The sequence below is a fragment of the Colius striatus genome, unplaced genomic scaffold, assembly GCF_028858725.1.
Source record: "Colius striatus isolate bColStr4 unplaced genomic scaffold, bColStr4.1.hap1 scaffold_173, whole genome shotgun sequence".
NCBI lineage: Eukaryota > Metazoa > Chordata > Aves > Coliiformes > Coliidae > Colius > Colius striatus.
The window spans coordinates 1-23,863 of record NW_026908463.1 but is presented as its reverse complement, the minus strand read 5'-3'; the positions used below and the strand labels follow the sequence as shown (position 1 = coordinate 23,863).

Here is a 23,863-nt window from a genome sequence, read left to right as displayed (position 1 = left end):
GCGCGGTGCATGGCGGGAAGCGGTTGCTAGGCAACGGGTGGGGGGGGGGGAGGCCTAGTCGCGGCCTAGTTGAGGCCTAGTCCGAGAGGCGGCCGGGAGCGTGTTTTATAATTTACAGGAGAGATTTATTCGAAGAAATATTACAACATATAAAAAAACCTACGATAAAGTCTCAGTTCCCACTTGTACAAAGCGGCCGATTATTTTCAGTACAATCGCGGCGTTAAAAACAGGAGCCCGAGGAGGCCCCAGGGCAGGGCCGAGGGGGGAGGGAAGGAGGAGGGGGTGGGAGTGAGGACAGGGGGGTTAAATGGAGTTTGAGCATCACAGAGAGCGGCAGAGGGGGAGGAGGGAGAGAGGAGCGGGGGGGGGAACGAAATAAACCAAAAACAGGAGAGAAAATAAACAAAAAAAGGACATAAAACGGAACAAAAAAACAAATGAAATGGACAAAAAACCACCCCCAAGGAGAGGGGTAAATCAGTGCATGATCCGGGGGGTGCAGCAGCAGGGGCGGCGTCAGACGGCGGCTGCCGGGGGCTCCGTCTTCTCCGGGGGCTCTGGGGACAGAGCGGGGGCTGAGGCCGCGGACCCCGGCCCCGGAGCTGCCCCGGGAGGGGACAGGGGCACGGCCCAGCCCGCGCTGGGGAGGCTCCTGCGGAGCTGCTGCAGCTTCCTCGTGGTTGGGGGGCTCAGGAAGGAGTCCAGGGGGGTCTTGAAGCCCCCCGAGGGAGGGTGGGGGGTGGGAGGGCCCTGCAGAGCTCACCCAGCCCCCAACCCCCTGCAGAAGCAGCTGCCCCTGGCTCAGGGGGCTCAGGGACGTGTCCAGGGGGGTGTTGAAGCCCCCCAAGGAAGGAGCCTCCACAGCCTCCCTGGGCAGCCTGGCACAGAGCTCCCTCAGCCCCACACCAAAGGAGCTTTTCAGTGGCCACCACGGCCAAAGCAGTGGCCACATCCTCCTGACACCCTCCTTGATGAGATCTCCCCTCAGCCTTCTCCAGCCCCGGCTCCTGCAGCTTCTCCCTCCCTGCCTGTGGGGATGGTGGCGGCTGCCATGCCACCAACCCACCATGGCTCCTACCCACCATGGAACCAACCCAGCATGACCTTGACCTGCTACAGCACCAACCCACCATGGCATCAACCCAAGACACCAACCCACCAAGACACCAACCCAGCATGACCTTGACCTGCCATGGAACCTGCCCACCACGTCACGGCCCCAGCCCGTCACCTACCCGCCGTGTCCTCCCTCAGCTTCGCCAACACGCACGACTTGATCTCCAGCCCGATGGCTTTGGCCAGCGGCGGCGGCACGGCGTTCCCCACCTGCGGCACGGGCCGGCTCGGTCACACCGCGCCACGCCGCGCCACGCCGCTGCCGTCCCCCCCGTTACCTGTCTGTGCTTGTCCAGGATGTTGCCGAAGAGCCGGTAGGTGTCGGGGAAGCCCTGGGAGCGGGCGCATTCCCTCACGCTCACCACTCGGTGCTGCTCGGGGTGCAGCACCCGGCCCTGCGGCGAGGAACGGCTTGGCACCCGCTCGCCCTTCCCCACGGGCTCTGGGAGCCTTTCCCCCCGTCCCAGCCCCGTGGTGGGGACACCCACCTGCTTGCCCATGGGCTCGGGGTTGGTGACGGTGGTGCTGAAGAAGCCGTCCCACTCCAGCCTCCCGTAGAGCCCGGCCCAGTGGTTGTGGCGGTTGCCGGTGTGGGGCAGGCACCAGGGGATGAGGGTGTTGAACTGACGGTCTGCAGGGTCACAGGGCTTCCCTGGGGACGGCACAGGATCAGTCACAGCATGGGGAAGGGAGATGGAGGGGTCAGGCAGTGCAAAGCCCACGGCCCAGAGCAGGGGCAGCGAGGGGAGGGCTCACAGGAACCCACCCAGGGGCTGTGGGGATGTCAGGGTCACCTCCCTGGGAGGGGAAGGGCAGGGGGTTGGGGCGATGGGGGGACCAAGGTGTGCTGGGAGCTCAGTCACAGCAGCTCAGGGGCTGGGAGGGAGCTGCAGAGCTCAGACAGTGCAAACCCCCAGCCCAGAGCAGGGGGCAGCGAGGGGAGGGCTCACAGGAACCCACCCAGGGGTGTGGGGATGGTCATCTCCCCTAGGAGAGAAAGGGCAGGGGGTTGGGGTGATGGGGGGCCAGGGTCTGCTGGGAGCTCAGTCACAGCAGCTCAGGGGCTGGGAGGGAGCTGCAGAGCTCAGGCAGGGCACAAATGCTCCTCAGAGCAGGGGCAGCGAGGGGAGGGCTCACAGGAACCCACCCAGGGCCGTGGAGTCACCTAACTGGGAGGGGAAGGGCAGGGGGTTGGGGTGATGGGGGTCAGGGTCTGGTTGGAGCTCAGTCACAGCAGCTCAGGGGCTGGGAGGGAGCTGCAGAGCTCAGACAGTGCATACCCCCAGCCCAGAGCAGGGGCAGCGAGGGGAGGGCTCACAGGAACCCACCCAGGGGGTGGGACGGCCCCAGAGTCACCTCCCTGGGAAGGGAAGGGCAGGGGGTTGGGGTGATGGGGGGACAGGGTGTGGTGGGAGCTCAATCACAGGATCTTAAGGGTTGGGAGGGCCCTGCAGAGCTCACCCAGCACAACCCCCCTGCAGAAGCAGCTCCCACATAGATCAGGGGTCTTGAAGCCCCCCAAGCAATGGTGGGGGCTGGAAGGGTCCTGCAGAGCTCATCCAGCCCCCAACCCCCTGCTAAAGCAGCTTCCCCTGGCTCAGGGGGCTCAGGGACGTGTCCAGGGGGGTTTGGGAACCTCCTGAGACTGGAAGGGACCTGCAGAGCTCACCCAGCCCCAAACCCCCTGCTAAAGCAGGTTCCTCTCAATCAGGAGGCTCAGGAACGTGTCCAGGGGGGTCTTGAAGCCCCCCAAGGAATGGTGGGGGTGGAAGGGCGCTGCAGAGCTCAGCCAGCCCTAAAGCAGCTTCCCCTGGCTCAGGGGGCTCAGGGACGTGTCCAGGGGGGTTTGGGAACCCCCTGAGATCAGAAGGGCCCTGCAGAGCTCACCCAGCACAACCCCCAGCAGAAGCAGCTCCCACCATGAAGCCACAGCCGTGGCACCCCCCGCTCAGCCCCGTGGGGCCCAGCGCCCACCTTCGGCGCAGGAGCAGACCCCTCGCAGGGCGCCGGCGCTGCTGCGGCCGTTCTTCCTCTCGTGGTGGGTGTAGCGCAGCTTGCGCGTGCTGCTCCCGTCCGACAGGCGCACCTCGATGTTGGGCAGGTCCCGCCAGTCCGAGCCCGGCGCCAGCGGGATGTGGCGCATCCGCGCGGCCACCAGCGCGCTCATGTCCTGGGCACCCACAGCACGGGGTGAGGCACGGCAGGGGCACCCCAGGGGCACCCCCATTGTGTCCTGGGCACCCCATCGTGTCCTGGGCACCCACAGCACGGGGTGAGGCACGGCAGGGGCACCCCAGGGGCAACCCCATCGTGTCCTGGGCACCCACAGCACGGCGTGAGGCACGGCAGGGGCACCCCAGGGGCACCCCATCGTGTCCTGGGCACCCTCAGCACGGGGTGAGGCACGGCAGGGGCACCCCAGGGGCAACCCCATCGTGTCCTGGGCACCCACAGCACGGCGTGAGGCACGGCAGGGGCACCCCAGGGGCACCCCATCGTGTCCTGGGCACCCACAGCACGGGGTGAGGCACGGCAGGGGCACCCCAGGGGCAACCCCATCGTGTCCTGGGCACCCTCAGCACGGCGTGAGGCACGGCAGGGGCACCCCAGGGGCACCCCCATCGTGTCCTGGGCACCCCATCGTGTCCTGGGCACCCTCAGCACGGCGTGAGGCACGGCAGGGGCACCCCAGGGGCAACCCCATCGTGTCCTGGGCACCCCATCGTGTCCTGGGCACCCTCAGCACGGCGTGAGGCACGGCAGGGGCACCCCAGGGGCACCCCCATCGTGTCCTGGGCACCCCATCGTGTCCTGGGCACCCTCAGCACGGCGTGAGGCACGGCAGGGGCACCCCAGGGGCACCCCATCGTGTCCTGGGCACCCACAGCACGGGGTGAGGCACGGCAGGGGCACCCAGGGGCACCCCCATCGTGTCCTGAGCACCCACAGCACAGCGTGAGGCACGGCAGGGGCACCCCAGGGGCACCCCATCGTGTCCTGGGCACCCTCAGCATGGGGTGAGGCAGGGGAGCAGGGCAGGGAAAGAGGGAAGAGGGAAAGGGGAAAGGGGAGAGAGGAGAGGAAGGGAAGGGAAGGGAACGGAAGGGAAAGGGGAAGGGGAAGGGGAAGGCCCCAGGAGCAACCCCCATCATGTCCTGAGCAGGGACAGCTCAGGGTGAGGGATGGGATGGGATGGGATGGGATGGGGTGGGATGGGACGGACACCCCAGGAGTAACCCACAGAGAGGGACAACCCCAGGCTAGCAGGGAGCTTTGAGGGATTATAGAGTTCCAACCCCCTGCTAAAGCAGCTGCCCCTGGCTCAGGGGGCTCAGGGACGTGTCCAGGGGGGGTTGGGAACCTCCTGAGGAGCCTCCACACCCTCCCTGGCCTCTCTCCAGCCCTTCCCTGTGTGTCTGGAGCTGGGGGAGCCCAGCACTGGGCACAGGACCGCAGCTGAGGCCTCCCCAGGGCAGAGCAGAGGGGGAGCAGAACCTCCCTGACCTGCTGCCCACACTCTTGCTGCCCCCAGGCTGCCACTGGCCTCGTAGCCCACGCTGCTGGCCCATGTTTGGGGTGTCCCAGGTCCCTCTCCTGGAGCTGCTCCCCAGCAGGTCCCCCCCAGCCTGTGCTGGGGCAGGGGGTTGGGGAGGGGGCTGCTCCTGCCCAGCTGCAGGGCTCTGGGGTCTCAGGGGTGGGGAGGGGGCTGCTCCCCTGCCTGTGCTGGTGCAGGGGGCTGCTCCTCCCCAGCTGCAGGCTCTGCCCTTGCCCTTGCTGCCCCTCAGCAGGTTCCCCTGTGCCCAAACTCTCAGCACAGCTCCCACCCAACCCGCCCTTGGTCCCGGTTGGGGCTGGGGGAGTCCCAGGTGCAGCTCAGCACCTCCCCCAGTGCAGGGAGCCCAGCACCTTGCAGATGTGGTCCCTGAGGATGGGCTGGTACTGGGAGCCGCGGATCTGCCGCTGGAACCAGGACTGGGGCTCCCCATTGTAGGAGATCTCCAGGGCTGAGGCGCCGTTGCGGATCTCGGGGAGGTCGGACATGGTGTCTCTGACCGTGATGGTGCGGAACGGCCCCGAGTAGGTCCTGGCAGGGGGAGGCAGCGGTGAGCAGCCTGGCCCCAGCACGGCCCCCTGCAGCTCCTGCCCTGCCCAGGCCCCAGCACAGCCCCTGCAGCTCCTGCCCTGCCCAGGCCCCAGCACGGCCCCTGCAGACCCCCCTGCAGCTCCTGCCCTGCCCAGGCCCCAGCACGGCCCCTGCAGCTCCTGCCCTGCCCAGGCCCCAGCACGACCCCCCTGCAGCTCCTGCCCTGCTCAGGCCCCAGCACGGCCCCCTGCAGCTCCTGCCCTGCCCAGGCCCCAGCACAGCCCCTGCAGCTCCTGCCCTGCCCAGGCCCCAGCACGGCCCCCCCTGCAGCTCCTGCCCTGCCCAGGCCCCAGCACGGCCCCTGCAGCTCCTGCCCTGCTCAGGCCCCAGCACAGCCCCCTGCAGCTCCTGCCCCTGCCCAGGCCCCAGCACGGCCCCTGCAGCTCCTGCCCTGCCCAGGCCCCAGCACGACCCCCCTGCAGCTCCTGCCCTGCCCAGGCCCCAGCACAGCCCCCTGCAGCTCCTGCCCCTGCCCAGGCCCCAGCACGGCCCCTGCAGCTCCTGCCCTGCCCAGGCCCCAGCATGACCCCCCTGCAGCTCCTGCCCTGCCCAGGCCCCAGCACGGCCCCTGCAGCTCCTGCCCTGCCCAGGCCCCAGCATGACCCCCCTGCAGCTCCTGCCCTGCCCAGGCCCCAGCATGACCCCCCTGCAGCTCCTGCCCTGCCCAGGCCCCAGCACAGCCCCTGCAGCTCCTGCCCTGCCCAGGCCCCAGCACGGCCCCCCTGCAGCTCCTGCCCTGCTCAGGCCCCAGCACAGCCCCCTGCAGCTCCTGCCCCTGCCCAGGCCCCAGCACGGCCCCTGCAGCTCCTGCCCTGCCCAGGCCCCAGCACGGCCCCTGCAGCTCCTGCCCTGCCAGGCCCCAGCACGGCCCCTGCAGCTCCTGCCCTGCCCAGGCCCCAGCATGACCCCCCTGCAGCTCCTGCCCTGCCCAGGCCCCAGCACAGCCCCTGCAGCTCCTGCCCTGCCCAGGCCCCAGCACAGCCCCCTGCAGCTCCTGCCCCTGCCCAGGCCCCAGCACAGCCCCCTGCAGCTCCTGCCCTGCCCAGGCCCCAGCACGGCCCCTGCAGCTCCTGCCCCTGCCCAGGCCCCAGCACGGCCCCTGCAGCTCCTGCCCTGCCCAGGCCCCAGCACGGCCCCTGCAGCTCCTGCCCTGCCCAGGCCCCAGCACAGCCCCTGCAGCTCCTGCCCTGCCCAGGCCCCACCTGGTGATGTTGCTGACGAACTTCTTGTCGTCCACCACGACGCTGAGCTGACAGGCGCGAGGGGCGAAGACGTGCAGCGGCTCCGGGAACATGGGCAGCTTCTCGCCGGGAGCCGCCGCCAGCACGATGGCTCTGCGCCGCGTCTGTGCCACCCCGTACTGCCCCGCCTGAGGGAGGGAGGGGGGCAGGCAGGGAGGGAGGGGAGGGGGAAGGGGGGAGGAAGGGGAGAGGGAGGGGAGAGGAAGGGGAGAGGAAGGGGAGAGGAAGGGGAAAAGGAAGGGGAAAAGGAAGGGGAGAGGAAAGGGAGAGGATGGGGAGAGGATGGGGAGAGGATGGGGAGAAGATGGGGAGAAGATGGGGAGAAGATGGGGAGAAGATGGGGGAAAAGAAGGGGGAAAGGAAGGGGGAAAGGAAGGGGGAAAGGAAGGGGGAAAGGAAGGGGGAAAGGAAAGGGTAAGGAAAGGGGAAGGAAAGGGGAAGGAAAGGGGAAGGAAAGGGGGAAGGAAGAGGGGGAAAAAAGAGACAGTACCTGATGGGGCTGCAGCATCTCCCCATCCCCCTCTGTGCCCCCCCAAAAGCTGCAAAAGCCCCCCTGAGCCAGCACAGGAGGGGAGGGCTCAGGGCAGAGCTGGGGGAGAGGAGCAAGGTGCAGCCCCCAACCCACTTGAGCAGGATGCAGCTCCCAGCCCCCCTGAGCAGGGTGAAGCCCCCTGAGCAGGATGCAGCTCCTTGTGCAAGGTGCAGCCCCCCTGCAGCAACCTATGAAGGTGCACTGGTAGCCCATGCACACAAGGCAGAGCAGGGTGAAGCCCCCCAGCTCCCCTGTGCAGGGTGCAGCTCCCAGCTCCCCTGGCCAGGATGCAGCCCCCCCTGAGCAGGGTGCAGCCCCCCCTGAGCAGGATGCAGCCCCCCCTGAGCAGGGTGCAGCCCCCAGCCCCACCTGCAGCACCCCGAAGGTGCACTGGTAGCCCATGCGCACGAGGCAGCGCAGGGTGCAGCCCCCAGCTCCCCTGTGCAGGGTGCAGCCCCCCCTGAGCAGGATGCAGCCCCCCCTGAGCAGGATGCAGCCCCCCTGAGCAGGGTGCAGCCCCCCCCTGAGCAGGGTGCAGCCCCCCCTGAGCAGGATGCAGCCCCCCTGAGCAGGGTGCAGCCCCCAGCCCACCTGCAGCACCCCGAAGGTGCACTGGTAGCCCATGCGCACGAGGCAGCGCAGGGTGAGCTTCAGCACCATGGAACGCTTGAAGGACACGAAGTTCCTGACGTTCTCCAGCAGGAAGAACCGAGGCCTGTAGTAGTCACAGTAGCTGTGGGGAGGGAAGAGGGACGGGGAGGGATGTGTGAGGCTGCCTCTGACCCCCCTGGCAGAGCCCCCCAGCACCCCCCCACCCCCGGCTCACCTGAGGAAAGAGACCACCAGGGAGTTCTTGAACTTGGAGTAGGTGCGGGAGTTGAAGCGGTTCATGCCGCTGAAGCCCTGGCAGGGGGGGCCACCACAAAGCATCTCCACGTCCCCCTTCTGAGGCAGCTTCTGCCCCAGGGAGTTGGTCTTTTCTCCAGACATGACCAGCTTCAGCAGCACGTTGCAATCCTCCGTGAACACCGTCGTGCCGGGGTTGTTGAGGCGGAAAGCCTGAGCGGCTGGCTCCCACATCTCGATGGCCCACAGAGTCTCTGACACTCCTGGGGAGACAAAGTGTGTGAGAGCAGCAGCAGCAGGGGCTGGGGAGCAGCAGGGGCTGGGGGAGCAGCAGCAGCAGCAGGGGCTGGGGAGCAGCAGCAGGAGCAGGGGCTGGGGGAGCAGCAGCAGGGGCTGGGGAGCAGCAGCAGGAGCAGGGGCTGGGGGAGCAGCAGCAGGGGCTGGGGAGCAGCAGCAGGGGCTGGGGAGCAGCAGCAGGAGCAGGGGCTGGGGGAGCAGCAGCAGGGGCTGGGGGAGCAGCAGCAGCAGCAGGGGCTGGGGGAGCAGCAGCAGGAGCAGGGGCTGGGGGAGCAGCAGCAGGGGCTGGGGAGCAGCAGCAGCAGCAGGGGCTGGGGGAGCAGCAGCAGGAGCAGGGGCTGGGGAGCAGCAGCAGGGCTGGGGAGCAGCAGCAGGAGCAGGGGCTGGGGGAGCAGCAGCAGGGGCTGGGGAGCAGCAGCAGCAGCAGGGGCTGGGGGAGCTGGGACAGCAGCAGCAGGGGCTGGGGAGCTGGACAGCAGCAGCAGGGGCTGGGGGAGCAGCAGCAGCAGCAGGGGCTGGGGGAGCTGGAGCAGGGGCTGGGGAGCAGCAGCAGCAGCAGGGGCTGGGGAGCAGCAGCAGGAGCAGGGGCTGGGGGAGCAGCAGCAGCAGCAGGGGCTGGGGAGCAGCAGCAGGAGCAGGGGCTGGGGAGCAGCAGCAGGAGCAGGGGCTGGGGGAGCAGCAGCAGGGGCTGGGGAGCAGCAGCAGCAGCAGGGCTGGGGGAGCAGCAGCAGGAGCAGGGGCTGGGGGAGCAGCAGCAGGAGCAGGGGCTGGGGAGCAGCAGCAGGGGCTGGGGGAGCTGGGACAGCAGCAGCAGGGGCTGGGGGAGCAGCAGCAGCAGCAGGGGCTGGGACAGCAGGAGCAGGGGCTGGGGAGCAGCAGCAGCAGCAGGGGCTGGGGGAGCAGCAGCAGGAGCAGGGGCTGGGGGAGCAGCAGCAGGAGCAGGGGCTGGGGGAGCAGCAGCAGGAGCAGGGGCTGGGGAGCAGCAGCAGGAGCAGGGACCAAGGGAGCAGCAGGGACTGGGAGAGCAGCAGCAGGAGCAGGAGCTGGGGGAGCAGCAGCAGGAGCAGGAGCTGAGGGAGCAGCAGCAGCAGCAGGGGCTGGGGAGCAGCAGCAGCAGCAGGGACTGGGGGAGCAGCAGGGACTGGGGGAGCAGCAGGGACTGGGGCTGGGGAGCAGCAGCAGCAGCAGGAGCAGGGCAGGGACTGTCCCCTGTGCTGGGCCCTGGGGAGGCTGCAGCTCCAGGGCTGGGGGCAGGGTTGGACCCTCACTCCCTGCCACAGGGACACTGAGGGGCTGCAGCTGGGGAAGGGGCTGGAGAAGAGGGGGCTGAGGGGAGCCAGGAGCCCCCTGCAGCTCCTTCACAGGAGGGTGCAGTGAGGGGGGTCACACTCTGCTCCCAAGTGGTCAATGATGGGACCCACACAGCTCTGTGGTGGAGGGCAAACTGGGGGTTTGGTGGAGTTTTGAGGGGAAAAGGGAGGTTTTGGGTGTGTTTCCCCACCCCTGCAGGGACCCCAGAGCCGTGGGGCTGAGGGCTCAGCGGTGGCCGTGGCAGGGGGAGGGCTCAGAGCTGGGCTCCAGCAGCTCCAGGGGCTTTTCCCCCCCCCAAGCTGGGAGGACCTGCAGCCCCCAGCCCCTGCTGCTGCTCACCTGCCTGGTGGAAGCCCTCAGACAGCCCCCCACAGCCTGAGAACACGTCCAGGGTTCGCAGCTTGGGCAGCTTCAGCTCGGGAGGCTCCAGCTCGCTCCGCTCCCAGCTCAGCGCCGCCTTCCCCTTGCCTTTGCCTGCGGACACGGCCCCGTCTCGCATCAGAAGCCAAAGTTTCCTCCTCCCCTCAGCGCTTACCAGGCAAAATCCTTCTCCTCCCTCCTCCACAGCAGTTCAAACATCAGCCCCAAGCACCTTCTCTGCCCCCTTCACGGTTTGGCTGCTGCTGCCACAACACGCCCCTGTGTTTGGAAGGGAAACCTTTGGGCTTTCCCCCCCCTCCCCTGGGGGCTCCCAATTGCACCCAACAGCCCCTGGGCAGGGGCAGGGGGCTGCTGAGGGTCAGGTGGGGGCAGTGAAAACTCACAGGGCAGCTCCTCATCTTGGAAGAGGGCACAAAGCCCTTTGGGGAGGGGAAAAAACCCTCTGGGGAGGGCACAAAGCCCTTTGGGGAAGGGAAAAAGCCCTTGGAGGAGGGCACAGAGCCCTTTGGGGGGGGCACAAAACCCTTTGGGGAGGGCAAAAACCCCTTTGGGGAAGGGAAAAAGCTCTTTGAAGAGGGCACAAACCCCTTTGGGGAGGGCACAGAGCCCTTTGGGGAAGGGAAAAAGCTCTTTGAAAAGGGCAAAAACCCCTTTGGGGAGGGCACAAACCCCTTTGGGGGAGGGAAAAAGCTCTTTGAAGAGGGCAAAATACCCTTTGGGGGGGGCATAAAGCCCTTTGGGGAGGGCACAAACCCCTTTGGGGAGGGCACAGAGCCCTTTGGGGGGGGCATAAAGCCCTTTGGGGAGGGCACAAAGCCCTTTGCTCCAGAGCAGCCAGCCCCTGGCAGAGGGTTGTCAAGCAAAAGGCTTTGGAGGTGTCTCAGGAGCCAGCTGCTGTCACTGAGAGGTTTCATCTCAAAGCCACGAGGTGCCTTCAGACCACAGGGTTCCATCCTGCCAGAGGCAAGGACACAGCCCCAGCATCATCTGCACAGGGGCAGGTCGTGTCTCTGCTCAGCACTTGAGGGTTCCCTGGCCCCAGAGCTCTCCCTCCCCTGCAGCAAACTCACCTTTCCCTTTGCCCTTCCCCTTCCCTTTGGTGCCAGAGCTCCGGGCGTGGTTGGGGGGATCCTCAAAGCTCTTGGTTTTGGCGTTGTAAGCCTGGGGAGGGGGGGAAAGGGTTGGGGGGCACTTGAACAAAGAGCTGGGCCCTTGGCTCTTGGCACCTCCTGACAGCTCAAAGCTCCCCCTGGGCCTCAGCCCTGAGGGTGTTGCAGGATGGGGTTGGGTTGGGGAAAGCCCCTGGAGCTGCTGGAGCCCAGCCCCCCACCCCCTCCCCTCACCCCATCTGCACCCCCAACCCTTGAGCTGATGGAGCAGAGCCTTCCCCAGCCCCCCCACCCCCTCCCCTCACCCCAGCTGCCCCCCTCCCAGTGAGCTGAGGCTTTCCCCAGCCCCCCATCCCCTCCCCTCACCCCATCTGCCCCCTCCCAGCGAGCTGAGGCTTTCCCCAGCCCCCCAACCCCCTCCCCTCACCCCAATTGTGCCCCCACCCTCGAGCTGATGCTTTCCCCAGCCCCCCATCCCCTCCCCTCACCCCAGCTGCCCCCCTCCCAGCGAGCTGATGCTTTCCCCAGCCCCCCATTCCCTCCCCTCACCCCAATTGTGCCCCCACCCTCGAGCTGAGGCTTTCCCCAGCCCCCCAACCCCCTCCCCTCACCCCAATTGTGCCCCCACCCTCGAGCTGATGCTTTCCCCAGCCCCCCATCCCCTCCCCTCACCCCATCTGCCCCCTCCCAGCGAGCTGAGGCTTTCCCCAGCCCCCCATTCCCTCCCCTCACCCCAATTGTGCCCCCACCCTCGAGCTGAGGCTTTCCCAGCCCCCCAACCCTCTCCCCTCACCCCAATTGTGCCCCCACCCTCGAGCTGAGGCTTTCCCCAGCCCCCCAAGCCCCCTCCCCTCACCCCAGCTGCCCCTTCCCAGCGAGCTGATGCTTTCCCCAGCCCAAGCCCCCTCCCCTCTGCCCCCCAGGCCCTTCACCTCCAAGAAGTAGAAGCGATCCAGGCCGGCAGCAGAGTATTCCTGGATGCTCTGGGCCAGGTCCTCGCCGTACACCACGGTGCAGCGGCCCTGCACGGCGCGGAACTCCACCACGGCCTCCTCGTCGCTCCAGTACAGCAGGTTGATGTCGGCGTGGTAACTGGCCTTGGTGGCCTTGTGCGTGTTCTCGGGCCTGCGGGGGCAGCACCAGCGGCGGCTGGAGGTTGGGGTGCGCTGGGGGGACCCCTGGGCCTGCTGCAGGCCCCCCAGCGCCGCCTGGGAGAGGGGACGGGCTGGGCACGGCCTGGGCTCAGCACCAAGGGGTGGCTTGGTACCGGAGAGGAGGAGGAGGAGGGGATTGGTGCAGCAGTGAACAGGCAGCTCAGCACCACTGCCCAGGCAGCTCAGCACCACTGAACAGGCAGCTCAGCACCAGCTCTGAGCACACTGAACACCCCCTGGTCCTGCAGCTCAGCACCACTTCTGAACCCACTGAACACCCCCAGCCTGGGGCAGCACTGGCCCTGCAGCTCAGCACCACTGATCCTGCAGCTCAGCACCACTGAACATGCAGCTCAGCACCACTGAACCTGCAGCACAGCACCAGCTCTGAGCCCACTGAACACCCTCCAGCCTGGGGCAGCACTGGCCTTGCAGCTCAGCACCACTGAACATGCAGCTCAGCACCACTGAACATGCAGCTCAGCACCACTGAACCTGCAGCTCAGCACCAGCTCTGAGGCCACTGAACAACCCCTGGTCCTGCAGCTCAGCATCACTGAGCATGCAGCTCAGCACCACTTCTGAGCCCACTGAACACCCCCCAGCCTGGGGCAGCACTGGCCCTGCAGCCCAGCACCACTGCCCATGCAGCTCAGCACCACTGATCCTGCAGCTCAGCACCACTTCTGAGCCCACTGAACACTCCCCAGCCTGGGCAGCACTGTCCATGCAGCTCAGCACCACTGAACCTGCAGCACAGCACCACCTCTGAGCCCACTGAACAATCTCTGGTCCTGCAGCTCAGCACCACTGCCCATGCAGCTCAGCACCAGCTCTGAGCACACTGAACAATCTCTGGTCCTGCAGCTCAGCACCACTGGCCCTGCAGCTCAGCACCAGCTCTGAGCCCACGCTGCCGTGCTCACCCCTCCCAGCAGTGCCCTCACCCTCGAGCTGACGCTGCAGAGCTCTCCCCAGCCCCCTCCCCTCGCCCCAGCCGCCCCCTGGCAGCCAGCTGAGGCTCTCCCCAGCCCCCCAGCGCCCTCCCACGCCCCCACTGGCCTGTAGAACTTGCAGACACGCAGCCTGATGTCGGCCTCGTTGGGTTTGCCGTTGCTGCGCAGGGGGCAGAAGATCTCCTTGACGCGCCCCACGCGGAAGGGATCCGGCGCGTCCAGGTTGCTGCCCTTGATGTACTCGGAGTACTTGCGGTAGTGCTCGGGGTGCAGCTCCTCGTCCACCGCCTCCTTCTTGGGCCTCTTGGCCGGGCTGGCAGGTTTCACGCTGGGGAAGGGGAGGAAAAGGGGAAGGGAAGGGGGTTGAGGTGGTTGTTCCGTGCTCCTCCCGCCCTGCTGCCGTCCCCAGCCCCAGGGGGTGACCACACAAGGGTTTGGGTTGGAAAAGCACCTGGAGGTCGGCAAGTGCAAGCTCTGCCCCTCACCCTGCCAGGGCCACCACGGGCCCAGGGCCCTCAGCTGCCCTGTGTCACGCTGGGGGCTGAAGCTGGGCTGGGAGGCAGCTTTATTCCAAGCCAAGCTTGTGCAAGCCACAGCTCGCTGACACGTGGGACTCACCCCCCAGGGATTGCACCCTCTGTAAAACCCTCCCCAAACAACCCCCCACCCCCAGAGGCTCCCCAAAGCCCCCTCCTCGAGCACCCACCTGAAGGAAAAGGCTTCTGGCAGGAGGTAGACACCATCCCCCAGCCTGTACTGCACCCCGTTCTTGCTGGCCACGGCGTAGAACATCTTCCCGTCGCCCTCCTCCAGGGGCTCAGCCACTTTGGGGATCTCCTTGTGCCTCACCTCGTCCAGGCGTGCGCAGCTCATGCAGAACCTGCGGGGAGAGGCGCTGAGAGGCCGCTGCCCCCGCCGGGGGCCGTGCCAGGGGGCTGGGACCCCCCAGGCGCTCACTTGTACTTGTTGTCGTCGGCGGGCTGCGCCCTGGGGGGCGTTTCGAAGCGAGCGTACTCCTGGTCGTACCACATCTGGTAGAAGTAAGTCCTGCCATCATCTTCCACCATCTTGATCTCCGTGTCCAGCCCTCCCTGCCGGGACAGAGACGGTGCCCAGGGCTCGGTGCCGCCGGCGGCGCCCGCGGGGCAGCGCCACGGGGGCCGTCACCCACCTCCATGGACCAGTTCTGCGAGGGGCCCTTGTAAATCACTTGGACTCTGCCGTGGATGTAGGAGAGCTGCATGTCCTCACACTCATCCACCAGGAAAAGCTCCAAAGGGTCCGAGGTGGCTCCCAGCACCGTGTCCGAGCCGCGGCAGAACCAGTGAGCGTGGAACATCTGCCCGCCGCTGTCCTCCCACATGGCCGTGACCCTGCGGGCAGCGAGCGGCGGGCTGAGCTGCCCTGAGCTCTGCCAGCCCCACGGGGCCTCGGCCAGCAATTAGGGCTCTTTCATTAGGGATATGGCAGCTGTGCCCACCCACGTCCAGCCAACCCCAGCGGCAGCCAGACCCTCGTCCCCTTCGGCACCGCGACACCGACCTGGCGAGGTAGAGGGGCTTGGTGGGGTCGTCTGGGCTGACAGAGACACAGTCTCCCACCTCCAGGGTCTCTGAGTCGATGCAGACCCTCTGGTAATAATCCTTCTTGCCATCACTCTGCGGGAGGAGGGGAAACACCCTCAAATCCACCCCCCCAGAGCCGGCAGCGCCGCGTCCCCCCCGGCAGCGGGGCCCTGCCCAGCCTCACCCTGATGGGTTCCCCGACCCAGGAGATGCGGCTCTTGTTCTGCTTCTTCTTCCTGCCCTGCAGCATCTTCTTGGGCGAAGGCATCTCGGGGATGTTGTCATCCACCTCCTCATCCTCATCAGCCTCCCTGACAGCCAGGTTGGGGCACCTGGAGGCGGGGGGGGGGACGACAGGGGGAGGGCGGCTGCGGCGGGACGTGGGGAGCGCGGCCCCCTCTCTGCCCAGAGCCCGGGAGGGCTTCGGGGGGCTTGGGGAAGGGCACAGGGACACCCCCACACACACCTCCGCTGCAGACAGGCCTGTTTGCTCCTTCCACTGCCCCCAAACTTCACCATGTTCTGGCAGGCTTTGCACTTCCCACACTCGGGCTGCTGGCAGACCTGGAGCAGAGGCAGGGGGAGAGAGAGGGGACGGGGCTGAGCACGGGCAGGACACGGCCCAGGAGGGAGGGAGGGGACTGAGGGGGAGCCTGGTGGGCTCTGGAGCCACAGCCCCTGTCCCTGCAGGGAGTGAGCTTTGGGCTGGTGATGGGGGTGGCTCTGGCCGGCCGGTACCTCGCAGACGCCGCAGCGCCGGCGCTTGGTGGCGTTCTCTTTGTCCTCTTCCCTCTCGTCCTTCTCGATCTGCTCCGAGAAGAAGGTGTCGAAGATGAGGTACACCAGCTTGGTGGTGGTGGCTTTGGTGGGACCTTTGTCCTTGTCTATCTTGGTGGGGTGCCTGATGGCCTGTCGCCTCACAGCTCGCCTGGGACCGAGGGGAGAGGGGTGAGGGTGAGACCCTGCGCCTCGGATCACCGGCAGCTCCAGCCACAGCACCCCAGGAGGGTCCTGCCAGGCCACCCAACAGCCAGGGACTGTGCCAGGGTCCACAGACAGGCCCCCAGGCATGTGCTGGGGCTGCCACAGGGGGCTCCAGCGACCCTCCCCAGGATCCCTCCTCCCTCAGGGCAGCACCTCAGAGGGTTCTCCAGTCTGGGGAGGATTCCTGCTCCCATCTCCCAGCGCTGCTCACAGCCCTGAGCCTCAGCCCTCAGCTGGGAACAAGGCAGAGGTGGGAATCAACCCCCATCCTGGGATGCTCCTGGTGCTGCTCACAGCCCTGAGCCTCAAGCCTCAGTTCATCCCAGCTGGGAACAAGGCAGAGGTGGGAATCATCCACCTTGGGATGCTCCTGGTGCTGCTCACAGCCCTGAGCCTCAGCCCTCAGCTGGTAACACGGCAGAGGTGGGAACCAACCCCCCATCCTGGGGTGCTACAAAGCCAACAGGGACATCCAGGGAGGTGTGGGGGGCTTCTCACCTCTTGCCCAGGGTGACTCCAGCCAGCTTGATGAGGTCCCTCATGCAGGGGGTGATGAGGACGGGCGGCTCGTCGCTGTCGCCGGCCTCGTCGTAGCTCTCCACCTGCTCCACCACGAACTGGGCATGGCGCAGCAGAGAGTCCTCGGTGAAGCGGTTGAAGTTGAGCCCAGCAGGAGGAACAGTGGTCTGTGAGGAGTGTGGGAGGGTGGTTTTGGTGAGGGCCAGGGTGGCAAAGCAACCCCACCATGCCCCCAGCACCACGCTCCCCGCTGGGCGTGCACCTCGATCTTGTTGAGCAGATCCTCGTAGCTGACGTCGCGGTTGTTCTGCAGGAACTCCACCACAATCTTGCTCATGTAGATCTTCTCCTGCATGAGGGCGAAGATGGGGGCGTACTCCTCGCTGGGCTCCATCAGGATGTAGTCAGCAAAGGCTGTGGTGGAGAAACCAGGGCAAGGGGAAGGGGGTTAAATCAGAGAGGGAAGAGGAACAACCCCGTCAGCAGCCACCAGCGTGGGCTGAGGAGGGACAGCCCCGTCACCAGCACGGGCTGAAGGGGTCAGCAGGACCTGGCAGTGCTGGTGGACACCAAGCTACATGTGAGCCACCAGTCTGGCTTTGTGTTGGCCAAGAAGGTCAATGGCATCGAGGAGAGTGTGGGCAGCGGGGCCAGGGAGGTTCTGCTCCCCCTCTGCTCTGCCCTGGGGTCCTGGGCCCGGTTCTGGGCTCCCCCAGCTCCAGACACACAGGGAAGGGCTGGAGAGAGGCCAGGGAGGGCTCCCAAGATGCTGAAGGGCCTGGAGCATCTCCCTGGGGAGGCTTTAGACGCCTTAACACAAGCCTGGGTGCTGCTGAGCTCAATAAACCCCAGAGCCGAGCTTCAACACCATCCTCCACCTCACCATGGTGCAGAGCCGAAGCCCACAGACTCACACAAAGCCCCTTCAGCGGTGGGACACGCAGCAGAGGGTCAACCCCAAGCCCAGGGTGCTGCCCCCACCAAAGCCCAAGCTGCCCCCTCACTCACCTGTGGTGAAGCCTATCAAAGCCTTCTCCCCTCCATCAAAGCCCGTGATCCACCAGGCGTTGATGGGCCCCAGCTTCTTGGCTCTCACCCCACCTGAGGGAACAGGCAAGCTTCAAATCCTCAGCCCCACGAAGCCCTGCAGCCCTGCAGCTGGTGCCCAGCTCACCATCCAGACAGGGGTTGTCATCATAGATGGGTTTCACAGCACCACTGAAGTAGAGCTCGATGTTCCTCTCGATCAGGCCGGTGTCGAAGGGGCACAAGTGGCCTCTCTTGTCATAGACGCTGCCCCAGGGGACACAGGTTGCAGGGGGATGTTTGTTGTCACTTTTCTGGGGAGGGGTTTGTCCTTTCTGCCCCTCCTGCTCACCCCAGGCCTCACCTGAAGGAGGTGACTTTGTGCTGGGGCAGGTCCTCGTAGCTCTCGAAGCCGTCCTCGTTGGCGTCGAAGATGGACAAGCGCTCATCTGTCAGCATCTCGGGCTCCTCCAGCTGGAACAGAGGGACAGGAGGAAGATTTCACCCCTGCTCAGAGAACCATCTGGGTTGGGGAAAGCCCCTGGAGCTGCTGGAGCCCAGCTCTGAGCCCTCCCCCTGCCACGGCCACCACTGAGCCCTCACCCCACGGCTCTGGGGTCCCTGCAGGGCTGGGCACTGCCCCAGCTCCCTGGGCAGCCTGGCACAGGGCTCACACCCCTCTCAGGGCTCCATTTCTCCCTCAGCTCCCTGGGCAGCCCGTTTCAGGGTTTAACTGATGGGCAGGAGCTCCCTGCCAAGGGGACTGATCCCTGTCCCTGCCCAGCACGGAGGAGCGTGAGTTCCCTTACGGCATCGTCGGGGTCCCCCTGGAAGAACTTGAGGTCGGGGTCGTCGAGGTACTGCCGACAGTCCACGCACTTGGGAGGGGTCGTCTGCCAGAGACAAGGAGGGGGGACACTGCCTCACCTTCTCCCTCCAGGAGCTTCACCCAAGCTCACCCCCAAACTCCTTCCCCAACCCATCCCAACCAGCCCCTCGCTCCCAAGGCAGCCCTGAGCCCCCCCAGGCCGTGCTGCTGCTCCCCCACCTCTGGGGAAGGGGGTGGGTGGGGGGTGTTTTATGGGCTGGGAATGGTTTGATCCCCCACACACACATTTTGGGGACATTTAAGGGGCTTTTGGAAGAGTTAAAAGAACAAAGAGCCGCTGAGGTGGAGGAAAAGGAACTCACTTTAGCAGGTGGGGTGGTTTTAACCTGAGTGATTTCATCCTTCATCTCCAGCCTGGGTGGGAAAGGACACAACACCAAGGGGTGAAGGCTCTGAGCATCTGGCATCACCCTCCCACAAGCAAGCCCCTCGAGGCATCACCCTCTCCTTCCTCCTCACCCTTCTTTGGTTTCCATTTTAATCCTTTTCTCATCTTGCTCCTTGAGGGAGAAGCAAAAGGAGAGGGGTGAGGTGAGGCTGGAGAACACATCATCCCCCCCTTCCCCATCCCACCCAGGAGCTGTGTGGGGCCACCATGCACCTTCTCCTCCAGCTCCTCCTCCTCCTGCTCCACGCTCATCAGCTCCTGCTGCACCTCCCCGTTCACCTCCTCAGATTTCCTCTTGTTGGTCCTGGTGGGTTTGGGACACAAAAAGGGATCAACTGGAGGCCAGGAAGGTTCGTGAGGTAAGGATGGGGGAGGGTGGTCCCAGGGAAGCATCCAAGCAGCTCCCTGAGGCTGGGGGGAAGCTTCTTCCTGGGGGGGTCGGGGAGAGGATGAGGAGGGTGAGGGAGCTGCCCCCCTGCTGCTCTACTGACCCTTTGGAGAACAGGCTGAGGATGGAGGGCTGGCGGCCGGAGCTGCGGGTCACCCGGGAGCTGGCGGCAGCCTCTGCCAGGGACGGGACGGGGGGGCCAGTCAGGGGGGGCAACGGGCTGCCCTCACCCCCCAGGGGCATCATAACCCCCCCATGGGCACCACAAGCCCACCTCACCCACCATGGGCATCACAACCCCCCCAATGGGCATCACCAACTTCCCTCACCCCCCATGGGCATCACAAGCCCCCCATGAGAACCACAATCCCCTCTCACCCCCCATGGGCACCACAAGCTCACCATGGGCATCACCAACGTCCCTCATCCCCCTGTGGGCATCACAACTCCCCCTCAACCCCCCATGGGCATCACACCCACACCTGGTGTCCCCCACACCCACATCTGGTGCCCCCCACACCCACATCTGGTGCCCCCCACACCCACACTTGGTGCCCCCCACACCCACACTTGGTGCCCCCCACCCATTGTGGTGCCCCCCAGCCACATCTGGTGCCCCCCAGCCACACTTGGTGCCCCCACACCCACATGTGGTGCCCCCCAGCCACATCTGGTGCCCCCACACCCACTGTGGTGCCCCCCAGCCACACTCGGTGCCCCCCACATCCACTGTGGTGCTCCCCAGCCACACTTGGTGCCCCCCCACCCACTGTGGTGCCCCCCAGCCACATCTGGTGCCCCCACACCCACTCTGGTGCCCCCCACACCCACATCTGGTGCCCCCCACACCCACTCTGGTGCCCCCCACACCCACATCTGGTGCCCCCACATCCACACTCGGTGCCCTCACACCCACTGTGGTGCCCCCCACACCCATATCTGGTGCCCCCCACACTGACAGTCGGTGCCCCCACACCCACTCTGGTGCCCTCACACCCACTCTGGTGCCCCTCAGCCACATCTGGTGCCCCCCAGCCAGCCCAGCGCGGTTACTTCTGCTCTCGCCGTTGGATCGGCTCCTCCGGGCTCTGCGCGCCCGCGGCGTCGGGGCCGAGGAGGAGGAGGAGGAGGAGGCAGCTGCTTCCTCCATGTCCAGGGCGCTGTCGTCCTCGCCGTCCCCGGCCCGCTCCCGCTCCCACTCCTCGTCGCTGCCGTCGTGCCGGGAGCAGCCGTTGGACGCCGGAGCCGCGGCGCCATTCTGCCCCCGGAGCTGCTGCTGCAGCAGAGCTCTCACCTGGGCCAGGTACCTCTCCTGGGGAGGGGGAACATCAGCTCAGCTCCCCAGGAGAGGGGGAACATCAGCTCAGCCCCCCAGGAGAGGGGGAACATCAGCTCAGCCCCCCAGGACAGGCACAAACACCCTCCTCCATCCCCTCCCTCCCACCCAACCCCAGCCCCCAGAGCTGGAGCCCTGCAGGCACCACGGCTCCATCCTGCCCCTGAGCTCCTGCTGCAGCTTCACTTGGCCCAGCACCACTCCTGGGAGAGGTTGTAGGGGAGGGAAACATCACTTCAGCTCCCTCAAGGAGAGGGGGAACATCAGCTCAGCCCCCCAGGACAGGCACAAACACCCTCCTCCATCCCCTCCCTCCCACCCACCCCCCAGTGCCATTGGGCACCAGCACCACGGCTCCATCCTGCCCCTGAGCTCCTGCTGCAGCTTCACTTGGCTCAGCACCTCTCCTGGGGAGGGGGAACATCAGCTCAGCTCCCCAGGGAAAGGGGGAACATCAGCTCAGCTCCCCCAGGAGAGGTACAACCACCCTCCTCCATCCTCTCCCTCCCACCCACCCCTCAGTGCCACTGGGCACCAGCACCACGGCTCCATCCTGCCCCTGAGCTCCTGCTGCAGCTTCACTTGGCCCAGCACCACCCCTGGGAGAGGTTGTAGGAGGGGGAACCATCAGCTCAGCCCCACAGGGAGAGGCACAATCCAACCCCCATCCTCTCCATCCTCTCCCTCCCACCCCCTAAGCCCCAGTGCCATTGGGCACCAGCACCACGGCTCCATCCTGCCCCTGAGCTCCTGCTGCAGCTTCACTTGGCCCAGCACCTCCCCTGGGAGAAGAGCCCCAGGCAGTGTGAGAAGAGCCCCCTCCATCAGCTCAGCTCCCCAGGGCCAGGCACAGCCCACCCCCTCCCTCCCCCTCCCCCGTGTCCCTCCCCCCAGGGCCGGAGCCCCCACCTCCGACAGCTCCTGGCGGCGCAGTTTGGCCTCCAGCTCGCTCAGCTGCTTCTGGACATCGGCCTGCAGGAAGCCATGGATGAGGCTCAGCTTCTCCTTCACACACTCCTGAGGGCACACAGGGGGGGGATTTAGGGGAGGGGGGGGTGGGCTGGGCTGTGCCTCTGAGCCAAACCCTGGCACCGCTCCCAGGCCGTGGGGATGGGCCACAAGGGGAGACACGGGGGTCCCACAGCCCACTCCCCCTCCCCAGCCACACACCAGCAGGGTCTGACCCCCCCACAGCCCCCACAGGAGCCTGGGGGGCAGCGATGGACCCCGAGGGGCTGCTCAGGCGGGACCTGGCTCGGCAGCTGCGCCCACGGCAGCGCCAAAAGCGTGTCCTGGTGAGCCACAGGCACTCACCTTGTCACTCAGGGCGTCCCCATCCCTCTCCAGGTCCTGCAGCCTGCGAGGGAACAGCCGTGGGGGTCAGGGCACGCCGGGCTGAGGGGTCCCAGGGGGACTGGGGAGGGGGGAGGCGAAACGGCCCCAAACGGCCCCAGGAGAGCAGGATGGGGCTGAGCAACCTCAGCCCCCGGGATGGGAGGCAAAGGGGGGGCTGAGGGACCCCTTGAGGGTCCCAGCACGGCGCAGAGGAAGCTGCAGGGAGGTTGTTGGGGGGAGGGAGAAGCCACGTGGTGCCTTCCCACGGCACAGCCGCGGCACCGGCGCCGGGGAGGGGGGAAAGAGGGGGCAAGTGTGTCCCTCTCGGTGCTGCCACCCCAAAGGGGGTCCCACAGCCCACCTCCCTTCACCCCTAAACCCCCTTTTATACCCCAAACACCCCTCCCCAAGCCAACCCTGGCACCGCTGCCATCTGCCAGGGCCACGGCAGCTCCGCGGTGCCGCCGGCACATCCGGCACCGGCGCTGCCACACAGCCCTGGGGCTGCCACACGGCCCTGGGGCTTCCTGCCTGCCACGGGGGGGGGGAGAAAGGGGGGTCCCCGTGCCAAAAACACCCCCCCCATCGCACCCCCATCCCACACCAAGCAGGGGGTGAGGAAGCAGCCGGGACGGCACAGCCGGGGCAGAGCCGAGGGGGCTGTGCCGGGCAAAGGGGGTCAGACAGGGGGGGAAGCAGCGTGGGGAGAGTTTGGGGGGCTGTGGGGGGGTGTTGGGGGGGTGAGGGGGGGTGTGGGGAAGTGGGGACCCCCCCTTCTCCCTGCTGGGGTCAATGGGCAGCGGGGGGACATGGCTGAGCCCCCCATGTGCCCTCCCCGCGGTGTTTGGGGAGGAATTGGGGGGTCACCCCCTCCAGAGCTCCCCAGGGAAGGGAAAAGCCCCCCTTGACCCCCCCCCAGGGTGGCATTTCTGTGCCCCCCACCCCAGAGAAGTCACTTGGGGGGGGTGTGTGTGTCCCTCACCCCACCATCACCTTTGCAGCTCAGGGGGGGCAACACTGAGTGGTCCCAATGGCACGTGGGGCAGGGGCACCCCCAGGGGGGAAAAGTGGGGGGCTGGGGGTGGTGGGGGGTTGGGGGGACCCTCGGTGGTGCTGGGGGGGGTGGAGATTGGGGGGGTCCATGCTCTGGATGGAGGGGGACAGGACACTGCCCAGGGGGGTCAATGTGGGGTCAGGGGGAGTCAGGGTTGTGCTGGGGGGGGGACAGTGGGGGGCAGTGAAAGGGCATCAATGTTGGGGGGTCTCTGGGGGTGCAGAGGAGGGGGTTCAGCACATTGCTGGGGTCTACACACCGTGGGGGGGGGTGTCACCACATGGAGGTGCTGGAGAGGTGTCAGTGCAGCACTGGGGTCCTGGCTCTGTGGGGTGGGGGGCTCAGGGGGGCTTTGGGGGGGCTGTCAGGGCTGTGCAATGCTGGGGGGGGTCAGGGCAGTGCAGGGGGGCTTTGGGGGGGCTGTCAGGGCTGTGCAATGCTGAGGGGGGTCAGGGCTGTGCAGGGGGCTTTGGGGGGCTGTCAGGGCAGTACAGGGGGGCTTTGGGGGGCTGTCAGAGCAGTGCAATGCTGAGGGGGGTCAGGGCAGTGCAGGGGGGCTTTGGGGGGCTGTCAGGGCAGTGCAAGGGGGCTTTGGGGGCCTGTCAGAGCAGTGCAATGCTGAGGGGGGTCAGGGCAGTGCAGGGGGGCTTTGGGGCTGTCAGGGCAGTGCAGGGGGGTCACCCAGGGCAATGCAGGGCAGTACTGGGGGGCTGTCAGTGCAGGGCAACATTGGATTGAGGGAGGGGCTGTCAGGCTGTCAGTGTCATCCCGGGGGTCTGTGCAATGCCATGGTGGGGGTCAGTGCCATCCCTGGTGGTCGATGCCATCCCCGGGGGTCTGTGCCACCCCGGGATCGGGGGTCGGTGCCACCCCGGGGGTCGGTGCCACCCCGGGATCGGGGGTCGGTGCCACCCCGGGATCGGTGGGTCGGTGCCACCCCGGGGGTCGGTGCCATCCCCGGGGGTCGGTGCCATCCCCGGGGGTCTCTGCGGTGGCGGGCAGGGGGCTGCCGGTGCCCTGCCTCGCCGGTACCCGCCGTGCCCTTGGCCGGGCGCTGCCCAGCGCCCATCGCCGCGGTGCCGGGGCCGCTCCGGGGCCTGTCAGCGCCGGTGCCGGGGCCAGGCCGGGGGGGGGCGGCAGGAGGCGGGCGCGGGGGGGGAGGGGACGCGGGGAGGCGGCTGCCGGGACTCACCGTCGTCGCAGCTCGGCGGGCAGCGGGGCCGGGGGCAGCGGCGCGGCCCGGGCCGGCATCGGGGCCGGGGGGCGGCGGCGGCGGCGGCGGCAGCGAA

At 67.1% G+C, this 23,863-nt stretch overlaps 1 protein-coding gene across 1 annotated transcript; it reads right to left on the bottom strand.

Moving 5' to 3' along the window:
• Nucleotides 1-103: 103 nt before the first annotated feature.
• On the bottom strand, nucleotides 104-23,839 carry DNMT1 (DNA methyltransferase 1). The gene is made up of 34 exons (XM_062019796.1): nucleotides 23,767-23,839; nucleotides 21,500-21,542; nucleotides 21,095-21,202; nucleotides 19,903-20,161; nucleotides 18,953-19,025; nucleotides 18,675-18,765; nucleotides 18,533-18,573; nucleotides 18,376-18,427; nucleotides 17,994-18,077; nucleotides 17,549-17,658; nucleotides 17,333-17,451; nucleotides 17,167-17,259; nucleotides 16,421-16,572; nucleotides 16,138-16,325; nucleotides 15,394-15,583; nucleotides 15,122-15,219; nucleotides 14,840-14,987; nucleotides 14,633-14,748; nucleotides 14,262-14,463; nucleotides 14,048-14,181; nucleotides 13,797-13,970; nucleotides 13,197-13,418; nucleotides 11,913-12,105; nucleotides 10,942-11,032; nucleotides 9,830-9,964; nucleotides 7,863-8,145; nucleotides 7,628-7,769; nucleotides 6,466-6,632; nucleotides 5,026-5,203; nucleotides 3,094-3,289; nucleotides 1,608-1,771; nucleotides 1,398-1,514; nucleotides 1,239-1,329; nucleotides 104-560 (listed from the first exon to the last, which is right to left on the bottom strand). The coding sequence occupies exons 1-34, from the start codon at nucleotides 23,823-23,825 to the stop codon at nucleotides 520-522; spliced, it is 4,554 nt and encodes a 1,517-aa protein (XP_061875780.1). The 5' UTR covers nucleotides 23,826-23,839; the 3' UTR covers nucleotides 104-519.
• Nucleotides 23,840-23,863: the final 24 nt, after the last annotated feature.